This window comes from Macaca fascicularis, chromosome 4 (genome assembly GCF_037993035.2).
Source record: "Macaca fascicularis isolate 582-1 chromosome 4, T2T-MFA8v1.1".
NCBI classification, from domain to species: domain Eukaryota; kingdom Metazoa; phylum Chordata; class Mammalia; order Primates; family Cercopithecidae; genus Macaca; species Macaca fascicularis.
Genome location: NC_088378.1, coordinates 35770899 through 35787206, shown reverse-complemented (window position 1 = coordinate 35787206; position 16308 = coordinate 35770899). Strand labels below are relative to the sequence as shown.

Here is a 16308-nt window from a genome sequence, read left to right as displayed (position 1 = left end):
GCAGTCCCAGAAAAATTCTGAGCGGAAACATAATGCAGAGAAGTTATTATTTTAGAAAACCTAATACTCTAACCATGAGAAAGAGACATGAGCAACAGAGGTGGAGCTGAGGAATGAATAAAACAGAAAATAAACACATACCAAAAAGCTGAAAATTCTTGGGGACTGAGAATGTCTAAAGTATGCATAGAAATAGTTTCAAAGATTACCTATTGAATTGAGGATACTAAAATAAAAATCTCAAAATCCTACTTATGAAAAGTACATTAGAAAGCTGTCTATCAATAGTAAACTTTCATAGTGGATTATAAATGAAAAAAGGCAACAGAATAATATGCACAAAGTTATCTCATCTTTGTTTTTTTAAAAAAAAAAAAAAAAGTGATACGTACACACAGAGAGTCCTGGAGGGGAAAAAATCCAAAAGCAATTTTCATTTTCTTCTTTATACTTTTTTATATTTTCTGAATTTTTTGCAATAGATAGTATTTTTATAACAAGTGGGAAAATATTATAAGTTCTCAAAACAAATATTTTAGAACTAGAAGGAACCCATCTAATCCAACCTCTCATATTACAGTTAAGGAAACTGAAAGTCAAAGAAAGAAAGTAATTGTTCAAAGGTCACATAGCAAATGATTCTTGTGATTCAAGTTTAGACCCTTTACATGATCCCTGTCTCTGAAGACCTTTGCTTGAATCATTCCATAATAGTCAATATTCTTTTTCTTTGAAAGTTTCTAAGAGATAACAAATGTATAAATACTTATATATGTCAATATTCTTCACATTTACCTCCTTTATGCTGATTAGTAAGGTATTCAAATAAATCGTGTCCAAGTAGAGTTGTCTCCTGCTTATTTCCCTGACTAATTCAAAAGTAGATAAGACCAACAGAGTCTATCCATAATGCTCCTAAACCACACGTTCCCACATGAATATTTCATTCACCCATTTCCTAGGATCCCAGAGATTCTAATCAAAATGGTGCTGGGTGGCAGTTTATAGGAAGCTAGTGTGTTTGGATGATAAAGTATTATGGAATAAACTCTGGGTCAAGGACATTTAACCTCATTTTACATCACCTGAAAAAGCATTGGTATAAGATTCCTTTGTTTTGGTTTTGTGTCAAGTATACTGTCGATTGTTGAGAGGGGACTGCTGTGGAAACTTGGAATTGGAAAGTTCCATTGATGGTGCAATGAAAAGCACCATCTACATGATATTTTAATAGATGGATGGCTGAATTGGAAAAACATCTGAATGTTATCAGGTAACAGCAAAGATAGAAGACTGGCAAAGCTAAGGGCAATAAAGAGCAATTAAAGGACAAGCCAGTGCAGAGTAAAAGAAGGTAATTAAATTATAAGCAACAAACGAGAGCACAGGCAGATTCCTGAAAGACGCAGACTGCATATACAGAGGGAGGAGACTATGCCGTGTTCTATATGTGCAAAAGCAATCAGGCTACTTGTATCCATGTGCCACTGAGGTTCTCAGAAGGGGCCAAATGCAAACCACGGTAGCACCAATTCAACCTAATGCAATTACAGTTGAGGTCATGGAGGCCCACTGAGTTTTTTCATTTTGTTTTAGGTTTCTAATCACAACATCACGTACGAAGTCAGTGGCACAGCGAGGGTTCATTAGAATTCCCAGCTACGGAAATTCCACATGTGGTGCCTTCTGTGCTATCTCATAGCCTTATGGAGTGTTGATACTCAAACTTAACTGTGCGGACAAACCTCTGAGGATCTATGAAAATGCAGATCTTGGTTTGGTGGGTCTGGGGTGGGGCCCGAGATTCTGCATTTCTTACAAATTCTAAGAGGATAATGCTGATATGTCAGTCTGCAGACCACACTTTGGGTAGTAAGGATATAAAGTGCCTTCTGAGTAAGGAAAAATAAAAAATTCTCAGTCACACTGAAGCTTATCAATAACAACAACAACAAAAAAAAAAAACACTTATTCAGGGTCCATTATGTACCATTTTGTACACATTATAATTTACTTACCCTAACACACTCTAATATGATTTTGTCTCTATGCTACAGTTGTGGTACTATTTGGGAAACTTTTTGGTCTATATTCAAACAGCTAGTAACAGTACCAGGATTTAAGTCTGACTTTGTCTGACTCCAAAACTATTCACCAGTAAACTACAGAGATGAGATTAACAGAATTATTAATTTTGTGATCTTGGAAAGTCTCCAAACTTTCTCTGAGCCATGATTTTTTCATCTCTAACACGGGGATGGATAACAGCAGCGCTGTGGTTTGGACTAATGAGGTAGGAGGTGCAGAAGTATTTTGAAATCTATAAAAGAATGTAAAGATACAATCATTGTAACTAGGTTAATTTTCACTCTCCTCTCCCCAGTTCTTGAGAGTTTGTTTGGAGGTTCTAGCAGGGGAGTGCAAGCTACTCATATACCCTTGGCCAAAGACTGGTCCTTGTCTATGGAAGATGGTCGTTTTCTTCAACCGAGTGCACATCTTCGGGAGGGACACACGTGGAGTAGTGAGGGAGGAAGGAGACACCCGCCTAGCCAGCCACATCAGCCAAATCAGCCCTGGTGATCAATGAGGTGATAGATGTCGCAGCCAGATCGCCCTCACATCCCCTAGTTTTTAAAAATATTACTGAAAATATTACTGAATATACACCTATTTCCTAAATATTTGTAAATATATTCACAAAATTTTTCTTATCAGGATCCCATTATACTTCTAAAAGTTACTAACAACCCTGAGATGCCTTTTCAGATGATTATGGACATTCTTCCTTAAAACCACACCAAAATTCTAAAAGTAGTAATATCTTAAACTGTGGTTAGTTGCTCCGAAGCAGGGAAGGGGGGCAAGATGGTTTACATCTCGAACTGACAAGTGTTGGACAGCTGGAGTCAGTCTCCATGGAGATTATCTTTGATAACAGATTTCTTCTGGGGAATAGCAGAGTTTGTGGTTTTGCTTTTCAAAACCCTGCTTCAGCAAGATGTGGAAAAAAAAAAAAAAGAAGCTATGGAAACTCATCTGATTCCAGATATGATGATGGAAGAGGGCCACAGGGAAATCCTCCCCAAAGAATGGGTCGAATCAATCATTTGCGTGGCCCCAGTCCTCCTCCAATGGCTGGTGGATGAGGAAGGCAAATGTCTGCTCTACGAAGAAGACAACTGGACATGCACATTCACAGCAGGAAAAAACCAGCAAGAAGTGGGGGGCTGGCCATGCTGGAGCAGTAGACAAATGTGTGTATCTAAATAGGGACTGCTCTGTGTCCTCACAGATGAATGAGGTAACGTTGAGAATTCCCTCTGCAGGGAACTGGCTGACGGACATGCAGTTCCACAAATGCACATCTGTCTCATTATCTTTTTTATATAGTTTATTAAAGTATTAATACAGTTTCAATAAGTAAATATTTTTAGGTTGCAAAATGAACTCCTCATCTTTATATTAAATGCACAAAAAAACCTGAATCTGAAGAATATAAATAAAAGGCTGTGTATTTAACACTGTTAGTGTCACCTTTTCAACTTCTGAAATACTGTTTGTTGGTAATTTGTTCTCATTTATAAATCACATTGTATTTATTTCGATAGTATGCATATATCTGTGCTCTTGAATTAATTTTATCTTATATTTGTCTTATTTAAAAAGTAAATTATGGCATAAAAATAGAAAAGGTATTACTGAACTTTTCATACTGTTACATTAAAATCCATTAGTGTATCTTGCACTTTGAATGGAAATTATACCAATGCCATAATTTTGTAACATCATCCACTTGTCCTTTGGAAAATATTGGTTCACTAAGTTTTATCATTCTTCCAAATGTTAACGCATGTCATTAAACAACATGAAAAAAAACCACACATTCCTCGCTATCTTCATCAATTTTGTATAAGGATCAGTAAGCTGTGACACTCAAATGGCAAATACAAGTTTTTCAAAATTCAAATTTTTGCTTGGAAGCTCAGATTTTATCATAGACAACTGATAGCTTCATAGGTTTTCCTTGAAGGGACAAGCTAACATCACTCATTTTTGAGAAAATATGTCAAATGATTAAGTCTAAATAAAAAGCTTGTCAGTTCTTTCAAATAAAAATGGTGTTCTTTGAAAAAAAAATTAGTTCAGCTTGCAACTTAAACAACTGCACAGCTGCTTTTCCTCTAGAAAACAGTACTTCAGTATGCAGCAGATATGCTACATGCATACTTCCAATTGTGTCACATAGAATATCAAAAAGACAGGCAATCTAGGTTTGAGATTATTAAATCTGCTTCATCAAGGACATTTATTTTTTTGAGATGAGTCTTGCTCTGTCGCCCAGGCTGGAGTGCAGTGGCGCAATCCCGGCTCACTGCAACCTCCGCCTTCCGGGTTCATGCCATTCTCCTGCCTCAGCCTCCCAAGTAGGTGGGACTACAGGTGCCCGCCACCATGCCCAGCTAAGTTTTTTTGTATTTTTAGTAGAGACGGGGTTTCACCATGTTAGCCAGGATGGTCTCCATCTCCCGACCTCGTGGTCTGCCTGTCTCAGCCTCCCAAAGTGCAGGGATTACAGGCATAAGTCACTTGTCCTTGATGCCCGGCCTCATCAAGGACATTGTTATTGCTTCATCTAAGGTGTTCTTTTTAGTGAAATGGCCTTTTTTTTTTTTATTATTGCAAGGGCATGACTACTTGTACACCTGGTGCCACTGCAATGCCTTCTACTAAGGTGCCATCACTCCTTTAATACCACAGTGTAAAGGTCAACATAGTGAAAGGGCAAATAATGTCTTAATCTACTGAGTTTCTTTTCAGTTCTCTCTGTCTAACCATAAAAAATCATCAAGACCCCCAGATGCTTACTAATGTCAAAAAAACTTTTCTAAGCAGGAGGGGGGTCGGGAAACACACCATTAGGAACAAGCTACTTTCTCAGAAATATTCACCTGAAAACCAAGATAGAGTGATTTTTTTTTAAGACTCTCAAATCACAACTGTGATAGGATGTTTGCCAGTTAAGTCTGTGCAAAGTCCTGAAATACGGTGAGAAAATGGTTAATCCATAAATGAGAAACACTTGTGACAATTCGCTGTGACAATTTACTTCCTCCAAAATGACTTTCTTATACATATTACATATATAAAATATGGAGATATGTACATACACACTGTGTGTGTGTGTGTGTGTGTGTGTGTGTGGAGAGAGACAAAGAGAGACAGAGAGAGATTGAGAGAGAGAGAGCGAGACATGGGGTTTCATTATATTGCCCAGGCTGATCTTAAATTATGGCCTCAACTGATTCTCCTGCCTCGGCCTCCCCTTTAGAGGCATGAGCCACCTCACACAGCCCAAAATCACTTTCTATCAAAGCTCTCTATTTTTCTATTCTACTACACTTAAAAATAAGCCAAGAAGGAAACTCTAAGAAGAAAAGCATAATTTCCCAAAAGTATATCTACTTTGGAAGCTCACAGAAACAGCTGATTGTTAACTTCATACTAATAAAGTGCACTAATTTTGGCTTCCACCCAGGAAAATGTAGTCACTGAACTACCAAAGACACATGTATATCTCAATATAGAGGCAATCTTTAGCATCACCACACCAGAAATTTCTTAGGTTCTAATTACATATTGCTATACTGAAGCAGGCAAAGGAGAGTTGGAAACCCAACAGCAGGCCAAGCTTGATGAATAGGATATAACATTTAGCTATTAGTCCATGATAAAAATCTGTAGATAAAAGTCCTTCCGGTTACCATCATAGTCTATTACTTACTAATGGTGTGGCTTTTGCCTATAAATTTAGCCCATTGTTGCTAGAAGTAGAGTAATTGAACCACCTACATCTGAATAACTTGAAGTGCTTGTTAAAAAGTAAGGATTCTTTGGGTCCATTCCAAATCTAATAAATCATAATCACTGAGGTTGGAGCCTAGGAATCTCTGTCTTTAACACTTCCCAGGTGGTTTTTATGCACAATACTGTTTGCATGGAAACCTGACTGACTCCCTGACTTAGTCTCAGCTTCCTTATCTGTAAAGCAGAATTGACTGTCATCATACTTTCCTATTTCACAGTTGTTGAGTATTGAGGATCAATCAAAAATATATGGGAAATGCTTTTTAAAACTGCCAAGTGCTACAAAAATGATTATAACCATCTAAACTTCTACCACCTACATTTCTACCAACTCTTCTAAAAACTAAAAGAAAAGGTAAAAATAATTTTTCAAAGACACTACAGATATTATCTTAATTGTTATAACTAAATCTCAGATAACTAGAATACTCAGAAAATAGTCTTCTCGTTAATATTTGACTGAACATTCTGGTCACTCTTTTGAAAAACTTTAAATGTGTTACTACACTGTCTTTCCTTGGTAAATGTGTAACTTAGTTTTTATCTGATGACAAGGGATTTTCGAGTTGGGTCAGAATTCTGAGTATCAGGTTTTGTTCCACAAGATTTATGCTTAGAAGAGTAATCTATGTTCGGCTCTGAGCTCATTTGCTAAAAGGTTTCTTGTTTATTTTTTCTTGTTTGGGGGATATTTTATGGTTGATGGAGGCATGCTTATTTTAACCAAAAGCAGATCTCTAATTACAAGTTGTATTCCAAACGCTTATTTGTTCCTAAGTTGTCTGGAACTTAAAATGCCTCTCCCCATAGCAAGAAAAAATAAGAAGTTATAAATCATGATAAAGTTCTCTGGCTTGTACAAAAAGGCCACAATATAGATGAAATACATTTGCTGTATCTTAACTATCACACAAATATTTTACAGTGGTATTCATCAAGCTTGAGAGCAAAATTGAATATGAAACTATTTTCATTTACCTTTAATATTGCTACTTAAGATAAAAAGAGTCAGCTGGATGAAGATGAAAAGCTGATAGAGCCGGTGCAGTGGCTCACGCCTGTAATCCCAGCACTTTGGGAGGCCAGGGTGGGCAGATCACTTGAGGTCAGGAGTTCGAGACCAGCCTGGCCAACATGGTGAAACACTGTCTCTACTAAAAATACAAAAAAAAAAAAAAAAAATTAGCCAAGTGTGGTGGTTCGCGACTGTAATCCCAGCTACTCAGAAGGCTGAGGCAGGAGAATTGCTTGAACCCGGGAGCCGGACAGAGGTTCCAGTGAGCCAAGTTCACGCCACTGCACTTCAGCCTGCGAAACAGAGTGAGACTCCGTCTCAAAAAAAAAAAAAAAAAAAAAAAGCTTACAGATAAAAGTTTCTGTAAATGTTCTAGAAAGGTTAATGGCCCCCAGTTTTTCATTATACAGAACACATAAGGTCTCTCAATGTGTCCACCAGGGATTTTCTTCAGAGTCATGATTAGGATATGATAGGGACAGGACATGACAAAACTGAGTGTCCAAAGTTAACTCAACAAGTGAAACAGAAGAGAAATTAGCAAAGTGTTTTTGAAACAGTAGCTGCGTATCCCTGAGAAAGAGACAACATGAAGTGGAAACAGCTGAGCTATAAATGGTGAGAAAAAAATACCAGAACAAGATTCAAGGCAGAAGAAAAGAAGGGACAGAAAGCAATGCTGAAGAAGAGCCGTGCCGTCTACAAGAATCACAAAGACCGAATTCAGGATGTGGCAACAAAGTTACCAAAACCAAAGAGGCCTTGGTGTAAGTGAAGGAGGCTCTCCTTCATACATGCCCACTGCCACACTTGGACTGTTTGTACCTGAGAGAAGGTTCACTGACTAGATTTCTGATTCTGAATCCAAGTTATCAGAGGCCCTGTCTGCCTTCTTCTTAGGCACCCTCACCTTAGTTGGGTACTTCTGTTCCTTCACTACCTCCTCCATTTCCCTATACCCAAATAAAATTATATCCCAGTTTTAATCTTACCCCGGAATTTATATCCAAGTGTCATCTCTATTTGGATTCCTGACCATCACAGACCCTATGGGTCCCTGCTTGTGTATTCAGTCTTCCCACCTTCCTCGTTTCCAAGTCAAAGTGGGGCTCAGTCTAACTAAAAATGCAGTACATTCATTCAAGCAATTAAAAGCTGACACTGAGTGTCAGGTACTATCTTCTGCCTAATAGTAAACACAACAGTCTTGGGTTCCTAGGAATCCTTTATGTATTTTATTAGAACATGTGAAACAAATACCATAAAGGACACTGTGGACACTTTTCTAGCCTCTTAAGATGCTCTGGTAATTTTGAAATAAAATGTTCAACTATGGCTGGACAGACAAATTTTATAAACCAAAGGAACAATGTCAACTCCAAGTCTGATTAAGAGCAGAGACTTAGCTTGAACATTCTTCCTTCTGTATTCTAGAGTTCAGATAATAGATTATAAGGGAAGGAAAAGGAAGCTAACTGAATTTTAATTTTTACACCCAAATCTCAAATAATGCCAGCTTCTGCCTCTTAGAAAGAACTCTTTCACAGCACACACTCAGGGCAACTTGAATCTATGCTCCTGGGTTGCATTCCTCAAACTTGGCCCAAATAAAACTCTTTAATTATATTACTTTAGCCCTGGTGTTTTTTTTTTTTTCTTTAGGTCAGCAGGATTCACAGTGACTTCCCACCACCCCCTGGTGTTTTTCTCTAAAATCAGTGCTTGGTACCAGCATGAACTCACTGCATTCTCCATTCTTGAAGTCCTACCACATGTGGTGGAGATGAGGTCTCACTATGTTGCCCAGGTTGGTTGTGAACTCTTGAGCTCAAGCAATCCTCCCACACCAGCCTCCCAAAGTTCTGGGATTTCAGGCATTAGCCACTATGCTCCGCCAGAAATCTTATCTTGTGTGGTTGAAGCTGATTGAGATTGGATGGATCGGCATTTCCATTGTGCAAACCACACTCAGTCTTCCAGAGTGGAAGAATAAATAAATGGAATAATGAAAAGTTAATTGGCAAAGCTTACAGAAAGCTTTAACCTTCCCTGGCCTAAGGCTCTTCCATTTGCTTAACTTACATTCTACCCTGCTTGGAAAACATCAGCTTTCTCCTTTTGAAATAAGAATGGAAAGATCCATGCACCTGGATGAAGGAGCCTATGAACCAGCTCTCCTGAAAAGTTGTAAACTAAAAATAAAATCCAAAGCCCTTGACCAACTGAGTGGACCCACTCTTGGCCAAGGAGACCCCAGAGAAACCTCAAAAACTGAGTTCTCAGTCAAAATAGGAAAAGAGGTCAAACACAGCTCATTATACTCCCTCCCTTTTGGAGATTAGATGCAACAATTGACCAGCATTAATGTTACAATAGAAATAAGACTGCAAAAACAGTTCTCTGTGGCAATAAGACATCAAGTTATAAAAAAGACCTTAAGGCTATGCCAGGAGAGGGTTAAGTCATGTCTGCAAACGATCAATCTTGCTACATAGCATGCTTAACTTACATAACTTTTTTTTTTTTTTTTTTTTTGAGACACAGTCTTGCTCTCTGTCACCTGGGCTGGAGTGCAATGGTGCAATCTCTGCTCACTGCAACCTCAGCCTCCCGGGCTCAAGCGATTCTCCTGCCTCAGCTTCCCAAGTGGTTGGGACTACAGGCACGTAATACGATGCCCTGCTAGTTTTTTGTATTTTTAGTAGAGATGGGGTTTCACCATGTTGGTCATTCTGGTCTTGAACACCTGACCTCAAATGATCCCGCCTGCCTCAGCCTCCCAAAGTGCTGGGATTACAGGCTTGAGCCACCACACATGGCCATAACATCCCTTTCTGTTGATACCAAGTTTCAGACAGAGTCTTACTCCTTTAATCAACTGAAAATTAAAGAATCTCTGAATTACCAGGCATGGTGGCTCACACCTATAATAACAGCACTTTGGGAGGCTGACAGGGGTGGATTGCCTGAGCTCAGGAGTTCAAGACCAGCCTAGGCAACACAGTGAAACCCTGTCTCTACTAAAATACAAAAAATTAGCCAGGAGTGGCAGTGTGTGCATGTAATCCCAGCTACTTGGGAGGCTGAGACAGGAGAATCACTTGAACCCAGGAGGGGGAGGTTGCAGTGGGCTGAGATCATGCTATTGCACTCCAGCGTGGGCAACAGAGCACGACTCTGTCTCAAAAAAAAAAAAAAAAAAAAAGTATCTCTGAACACGCTGAATAAATAATCTGTAAGCCCTTGCTCTAAGACATCCCACCTTTTCATATGGAATCAATGTATACCTTTCATGTACTGATTTATGTCTCTGCCAGTAACTCCTGCCTCCCCAAAATATATAAAAACAAACAGTAATCCAACTGCCTCTGGTGCACGTTCTCAGGACTCCTCGAGAAAATGTTTCCCTGAGCCACAGTCACTCATCTTGGCTCAGGATAAACCTCTTTAAAATATTTTACAGAGTTTGGTTTTTCCATTAACAAGGTGATAACTCTTCATTATTGCCAAGGCCTTATAAGTTTCTCACTGAAAATTCTAAATTAATTAAGGATTCTTTTAACAGCAAGCTCTCAGGAGAGAAAAACATCAAAGATCATGGTCTCCAACCTGGAGATTTTGTTTAATGGAAAATGCCATCAAATAAAGGACTCCCTCCAGCCATGTTAGAAGGGCCAATATCAGGCTGCCCTTCCTAAGTGGACATCTTTCTCAGTGGAGATCTTCAACACTTTGTTCTTTAGACCCCGACAAGAAGTGGATTAAAATATTCATTTGGTTACCTTCGGGAATAGAAACACTTTTCATATTTGTATTTCAAGTTGTTTTGTTGATAATTGTCCTTATTTGTGTCATCTTTTTGATTCTTAAATTGATTATGCTTTGTATTTCAAGATGTCTAAAGTCTACCACAAAATTCTATAACAAAAAACTTATCACAATAGCTAGATGCTTAGAAATGACCCAACACACCTCAACTCCAGTGTAAGTGAATGGCCTGAGACCCCACTGCTCTGTCCCCTTATTGTTCAATCCAATCCCTGAATTGTTGCCAACCAATTTAGCCTTGGAGCCTCACTAAGTTCTTAAGTTATATACTTCTGCCCATCCCATTCCCTCTGACATGGGACAAGATTATCCGGAAATGAGCCTTCCTGGCCATGTGGGACAAACTTACATCCAAAATGCCGATCAGTATTTTCAGAAGAGAAAGATTTTTATTAAAAGGAGGAAATGAGAAAGAAAAATTGCTCAGAGCCATCGGAGATATGTGAACTATGCAAAATGTATCAGGCCCAGAGGGACACAAGCATGGGACTTCTGTCACATCTCACTGCAGCCATTCCCAGGGGCAATTATTTAAAAGCATTTTATTCCTGACAGCTGCTTCACCCACTGTCTAGTGTTCCTGGAATCTGTGATACAAAGAACAATGTATAGCCAACCAACAGCTTGTTATTGTAACATAAATGCTTGATAAACAACTTGGAACTGCCTCTTCTCTTTTCCTTTAAAAAACCATCTGTAACTGCTGCTAATAGGAGCATATACTCAGGGCAACTTGAATCTACGCTCCTGGGTTGCAGTCCTCAAACTTGGGCCAGACTCTCTACTTTTATTTAAAAAAGAAGAAGAAGAAGAAGAAAAGAGGAGAAGAAGAAGGAGAAGGAGAAGAAGAAGGAGAGGAAGAGGAAGAGGAAGAGGAAGAGGAGGAAGAAGAAGAAGAAGAAGAAGAAGAAGAAGAAGAAGAAGAGGAGGAGGAGGAGGAGGAGGAGGAGGAGGAGGAGGAGGAGGAGGAGGAGGAGGAAGAGGAAGAAGAACTCTTTTACTGAAACATGAAAGTAGTCTTCAGTGACCACCACCATACACAAGCCCTTTACACATACACAGATACACAGATATATGTATTCATAAGCATAGCAGAAGGTCACAAAGACACAAAAAAAATGTTTTTGAGGAGCTACCTGGAGAAACGTATTGCAATGCAGTTGAGAATTACATGACCCTGTAAAACCACGCCAAGAAACAAAAGGGATATTTAAATACATCTCCAAGTCAATACATCTCGGTGGAAGTCTACACTTCAGTTCAAAACTTCATTTACAAGCAAGGAAAGGCATCTAATATTTAACATACCTACTGACGCATGTAGAGAATAATACTTGTTTTTCCCTCTTGCTGTTTTCCTCAGTTTGGCTCAGTACCTAGGCATTACCTAGATAAGCATTCCAGGGCCCAGGGCCAAAAGCCTCTAAAGCAGAGCTTGGTAGCCCTCTCCTAAGATCAAACACCACACTGGGGAGAAGCCAGGGAAGGACAGCATCCTTACTTCTTCATCCACTCTCACACATCTACATCATTTTCGTTTATCTGAGAAAACTGCAGAATCATGTAAAAATTACATTGCCACTGCAACATAGTTGCCTCTGCAAGGCAAGGCAACTTTTCTATTTATCCTGCTAAATTAAAACAGTGTAGCTGAGGGTCACAGTGGTGGGCCTCTCCCAATCCCAACCCCAGGGTGCAATTAGTTCAGTCCATTTCTGCAGCTTTATGAAAAGTGTGCTGAGGTTTAGTCTGAAAAAAAGGAATTCTGTAATTGCAGCTCCTCTCTAGAAGACATGTCCCAGAGCTCTTTGACAATTGTCAGGTTGTTTTGGGGGCCTTTTCCCTTCAGAAGCCCATTGTTTGGGGAAGTTCTGGGGAGAGAGGGGGTTGGGGAAAAAAGGTATTGAAGTAGGGAAGGGAAAGAAGAATACGAGTTTGCACTTTACGTTCAGTCGCTAAATAGCAATTTCAACAATAAAGGGTCTCACCGTGTCCCCCAAGCTGGAGTGCGGTGGCACAATCACGGCTCACTGAAGCCTTAATTTTCCCTGGTTCAGCTGAATCTCCCACGTCAGCCTCCCAAGTAGCTGGGACTATAGACGCATGCTACCGTACCCAGCTAATGTTTGTATCTTTTGTAGAGACGGGGTTTCATCATGTTGCCCAGCTGGTCTCAAACTCCTGGGCTCAAGCAGTGGAACCGCCTCAGCCTCCCAAAGTGCCAAGATAACAGGTACGAATCACAAACCAGGTGTATTTGGTAACATTCGCATGTTAATGTCTCAGAGTGTTCCATCAAAAGATACGAAGTAAGAATTCTTTCCAATTCAATAGATGCAAAAGACCCCAATTAATGTGATAAAAAAAAAAAAGGTCCATAATAGTCCTACTTGTGGAAGTAAGTCCTAGGACACTTCCATGTCAAATGCTGAGAGTAGCATCATCACACAGAATGCTGTTTGACCAGCTGACTGCAGGTCTCAAAGACTGGACAACTTGCTCCAAAAGTAGACCTTTGCTGATATCTGTTGTGGATGGATAAGTAAATGAGCAAGAAAAATTTAAAAACTGAATTTTGCAATTGGAAAACCTGTAAAGATTGGTAGGCACGTAGAAATGGTTTTACACTAGAGTTACACACAGATTCCATATACGATTACTGACTACCTCGTCGTGTGTGAAACACCCTAAGATATTGATACTAAACAATTTAAGTGATCAGGTTGTAAAAGCTAAGGTCTTCCATTAACAAAATTTTAAAAAGGTGACTCAAGAGACTAAGTTATCATCAATATAGTGTTATTATAGACTCAAACAGTGTTACAAGATGCAAAATTTTATCTTCAGATGCAAACATCATGTGGCTTGGGATACTTATTCTTTGAACCTTAGGCTTCTTTTTAAGTACTAAGTATATGACACCATCTCTTAAGTCTAGGAAGATTGATTGATTCCTCAAAGTATTATAGCATCTCCATGATATCCCAAATACGGTGAAAATGGAAATGCATACAAAATGAAAGGAGACTTCAAAAATTAGAAATTTTTCTATAAAGCATTGTTCAATCATATGTAAAGGGATATATTTTAGGGTGCAGTATACATAGAAATCTGTGATTTCCATATAATACAATAAAAATGATTCTATTTCCTTGTGGTTTTCAATTTACTTCCCTACATACTTCAGCTTGATCTTCACAATTTACTTCCCTACATACTTCAGCTTGATTTTCACAATAATCCCATGCAATGCACAAGGCAGCTGATGTTGTCCCATTTTCACACAGAAGAAATTGAGGTTTGGGGACAGTTACGCAAGGCCTCAGCAATTAATAACAACCAGGAATCCAGGCCTTCTCTCAATCAGCACTTCCCACCATGAATTCAGAATAAAAACCAACCCCCACATTTCATAAAGTTGACTGTGGGTCCTGCAACTGTCATAGCAAAATAGCAGAGGAGTAATAGGTAGCTTTTGTTAGCAACACAAACCGTGTAGCCTATGGTTAGAAGAGTGGGCAAAGAATCATAAAGGTTTCTTCACAGTCATATAAATGTGAATATCCATGGAATTTCTGAGCAGCTGCAAGGAAATTCCAAAACGGAGCCAAAGGGAAAAAGTGTTCCCTAAAGTTCCTAATAAAACTTAAAGAGCTCTGCGAACTCTTCAGCTGGAATCAGTTAACCCAAGTGAAGTCATGTATACTGCACCCAGAGACCCCCAAAAGAAGCAACACATTGATGCACCTTCTTAAGACCAACAACGTTCGCGTTTGTCATTTTTCTCCTCTAAAAACTCGTACTCTCCTGGGGCAGGGGGTCGAGTATTGCTACGGATGACGATTTTGAACAGCCTGCTTTCACAGGCATCCGTAATTCAAGTGAGAGTGAACCATCCTGCCCTGCCAGGGTACCGGGCAGAGGCGGCGGTGTAGGGCACTTGTAAAGGCTGCGGAGGAGAGCGCGCGGGCGAAGAAGCACTCCCGGGTCACGCCTCTCTCCGGGGCCCGGTGCTGACTGCGCTGCGAGTGCAGGAGCTGGGCGCCGCCCTCCCCGTCCTCCCAGCCCTCCCGGGCGCCGGGGCCTGGCCGCGGACCTACCAGCGAGAGTACTTTATAGGTGTTGGGGTCCTTGGCAGTGCGGGCGCGCGCCGCCTTCTCCAGCGGCTCCTCCCCCACGTCCATGGGGGCCAGCAAGGACGCGGCCGCCTGCGGGTCCCCGGGCGCCTCGGCGGCGTGGCTGCGGCCCCGATCGCGGCTGTTCCCCGCCGGGCCCTCCCGGGGAGCGCGCCCGCCCTCGCCGCCGCGGCTCCCGCCCCCCGCGCAGCCGTCGCGCTCCATCGTGGCCCCGGGCGCTCCGGCCCCGCCGCCCGGCCGCGCCTTTAATAGGCCCCGCGCCGCGCCGCCCCGCCCCGCCGCGCCCGCCCCTCGCGGTCAGATACTTGACTACCCGCCCTGCACCAGGTTCTCGCAGTCAGGGTAAAGCGACTCAACGCCCCGGATTATTTGGCTTCCTGTCTGATTTCGGGCACTCTGCGTGTCGGTTATTTTGGGTCCCTTACGTGGGCGTGTCTTGAACTTTCCCCCAAGCCGTCCCCTCCCCGCGCCCCGGCCACCCTCCCGACACTTGCAGGAATCGCCCTGCGTGGCCTCACGGCGCGGGCTGGACTGGAATTGCAGCGTGTGGTCTGCAGAGGGCATGAGATCATGGGGCCCCAAAATAGAGCGGGGAGGAGGAGAAGGATGCAGCCGCCGATACCGGTCCCGCTTCTCAAAGGCGGGAGAGTGTGGAGTCTTGGGGTCGACATGTGAGTTTCTGGCTGGAAATGCAAATGCACCATGGAGGAAGGCGACATTCTGTTTCTCCCCCTCTGAGTCCTGTCCCCCACTACCTACGGTACTATGAGAGAGAAATCGTCCACTTAAAATACTTGGGTTTAATATATACTGTACACACGTGTAAGGGATATTTCGTTTTCCACGGTTGTATGTGGTTTCTGGAGTTTTGTTTTTATGTATATTTGCTTATTTTTCTACACTTTCTGCATTGAAGGTTTCAGGAGTTGGTGTTGCCCTCTCCTGAGGTTGACTCTGATACCTAGCAATATCAAAAGTGTTAATGCAATCTGAAATACTTTGATAAGCCTTATTTTTCAACTAGGACGCTAACAGTAAGCTGATTCTTGGTGGGTTTTGTTTTACCTTTGATTCTGGAACTTGTACATTTTCTGGCTCGTCGGTGAGCAAAATCACCAGTGTTTTGTGAAGTGAGACAGAGGGAAACCAGTGACTTCGAACTACTTTGCAATACCCGGGACTGACTTCAGGGACCAAGGAACAATTAATTTTCAATACATTTTGAATACATGAATACATACAAATGTTTACACATGAGAATGAATGTGTAACAAATATAAAATGCATGTTATTCCCTTTAAAATAGTCGACTTGGGATGCTCTTCATTTATACTGACTCATCCATCCACCCATCCATTCATTCGTCAAGTAATGAATCCTTCAACTCAATCTTTCGGCCTCTAACTATGCATACCATATAAAAAATAAATTAAAATGTATCTTTCCTCAAGTGTCGGTGGA

General features: G+C 40.9%; 1 protein-coding gene and 1 pseudogene across 4 annotated transcripts in view; one reads left to right on the top strand and one right to left on the bottom strand.

Moving 5' to 3' along the window:
* Positions 1-15069, bottom strand: part of ENPP1 (ectonucleotide pyrophosphatase/phosphodiesterase 1) — a 97292-nt gene extending 82223 nt beyond the window's left edge. For all 4 annotated transcript variants that reach the window (XM_065543410.2, XM_005551849.5, XM_074037060.1 and 1 more), the window contains exon 1: positions 14812-15069. In XM_065543410.2, coding sequence (XP_065399482.1) covers positions 14812-15051 — 240 coding nt within the window. In that variant the 5' untranslated portion in view covers positions 15052-15069. The remainder of the gene's footprint in view (positions 1-14811) is intronic.
* On the top strand, positions 2869-3251 carry LOC102119969 (selenoprotein K-like; annotated as a pseudogene).
* Positions 15070-16308: the final 1239 nt, after the last annotated feature.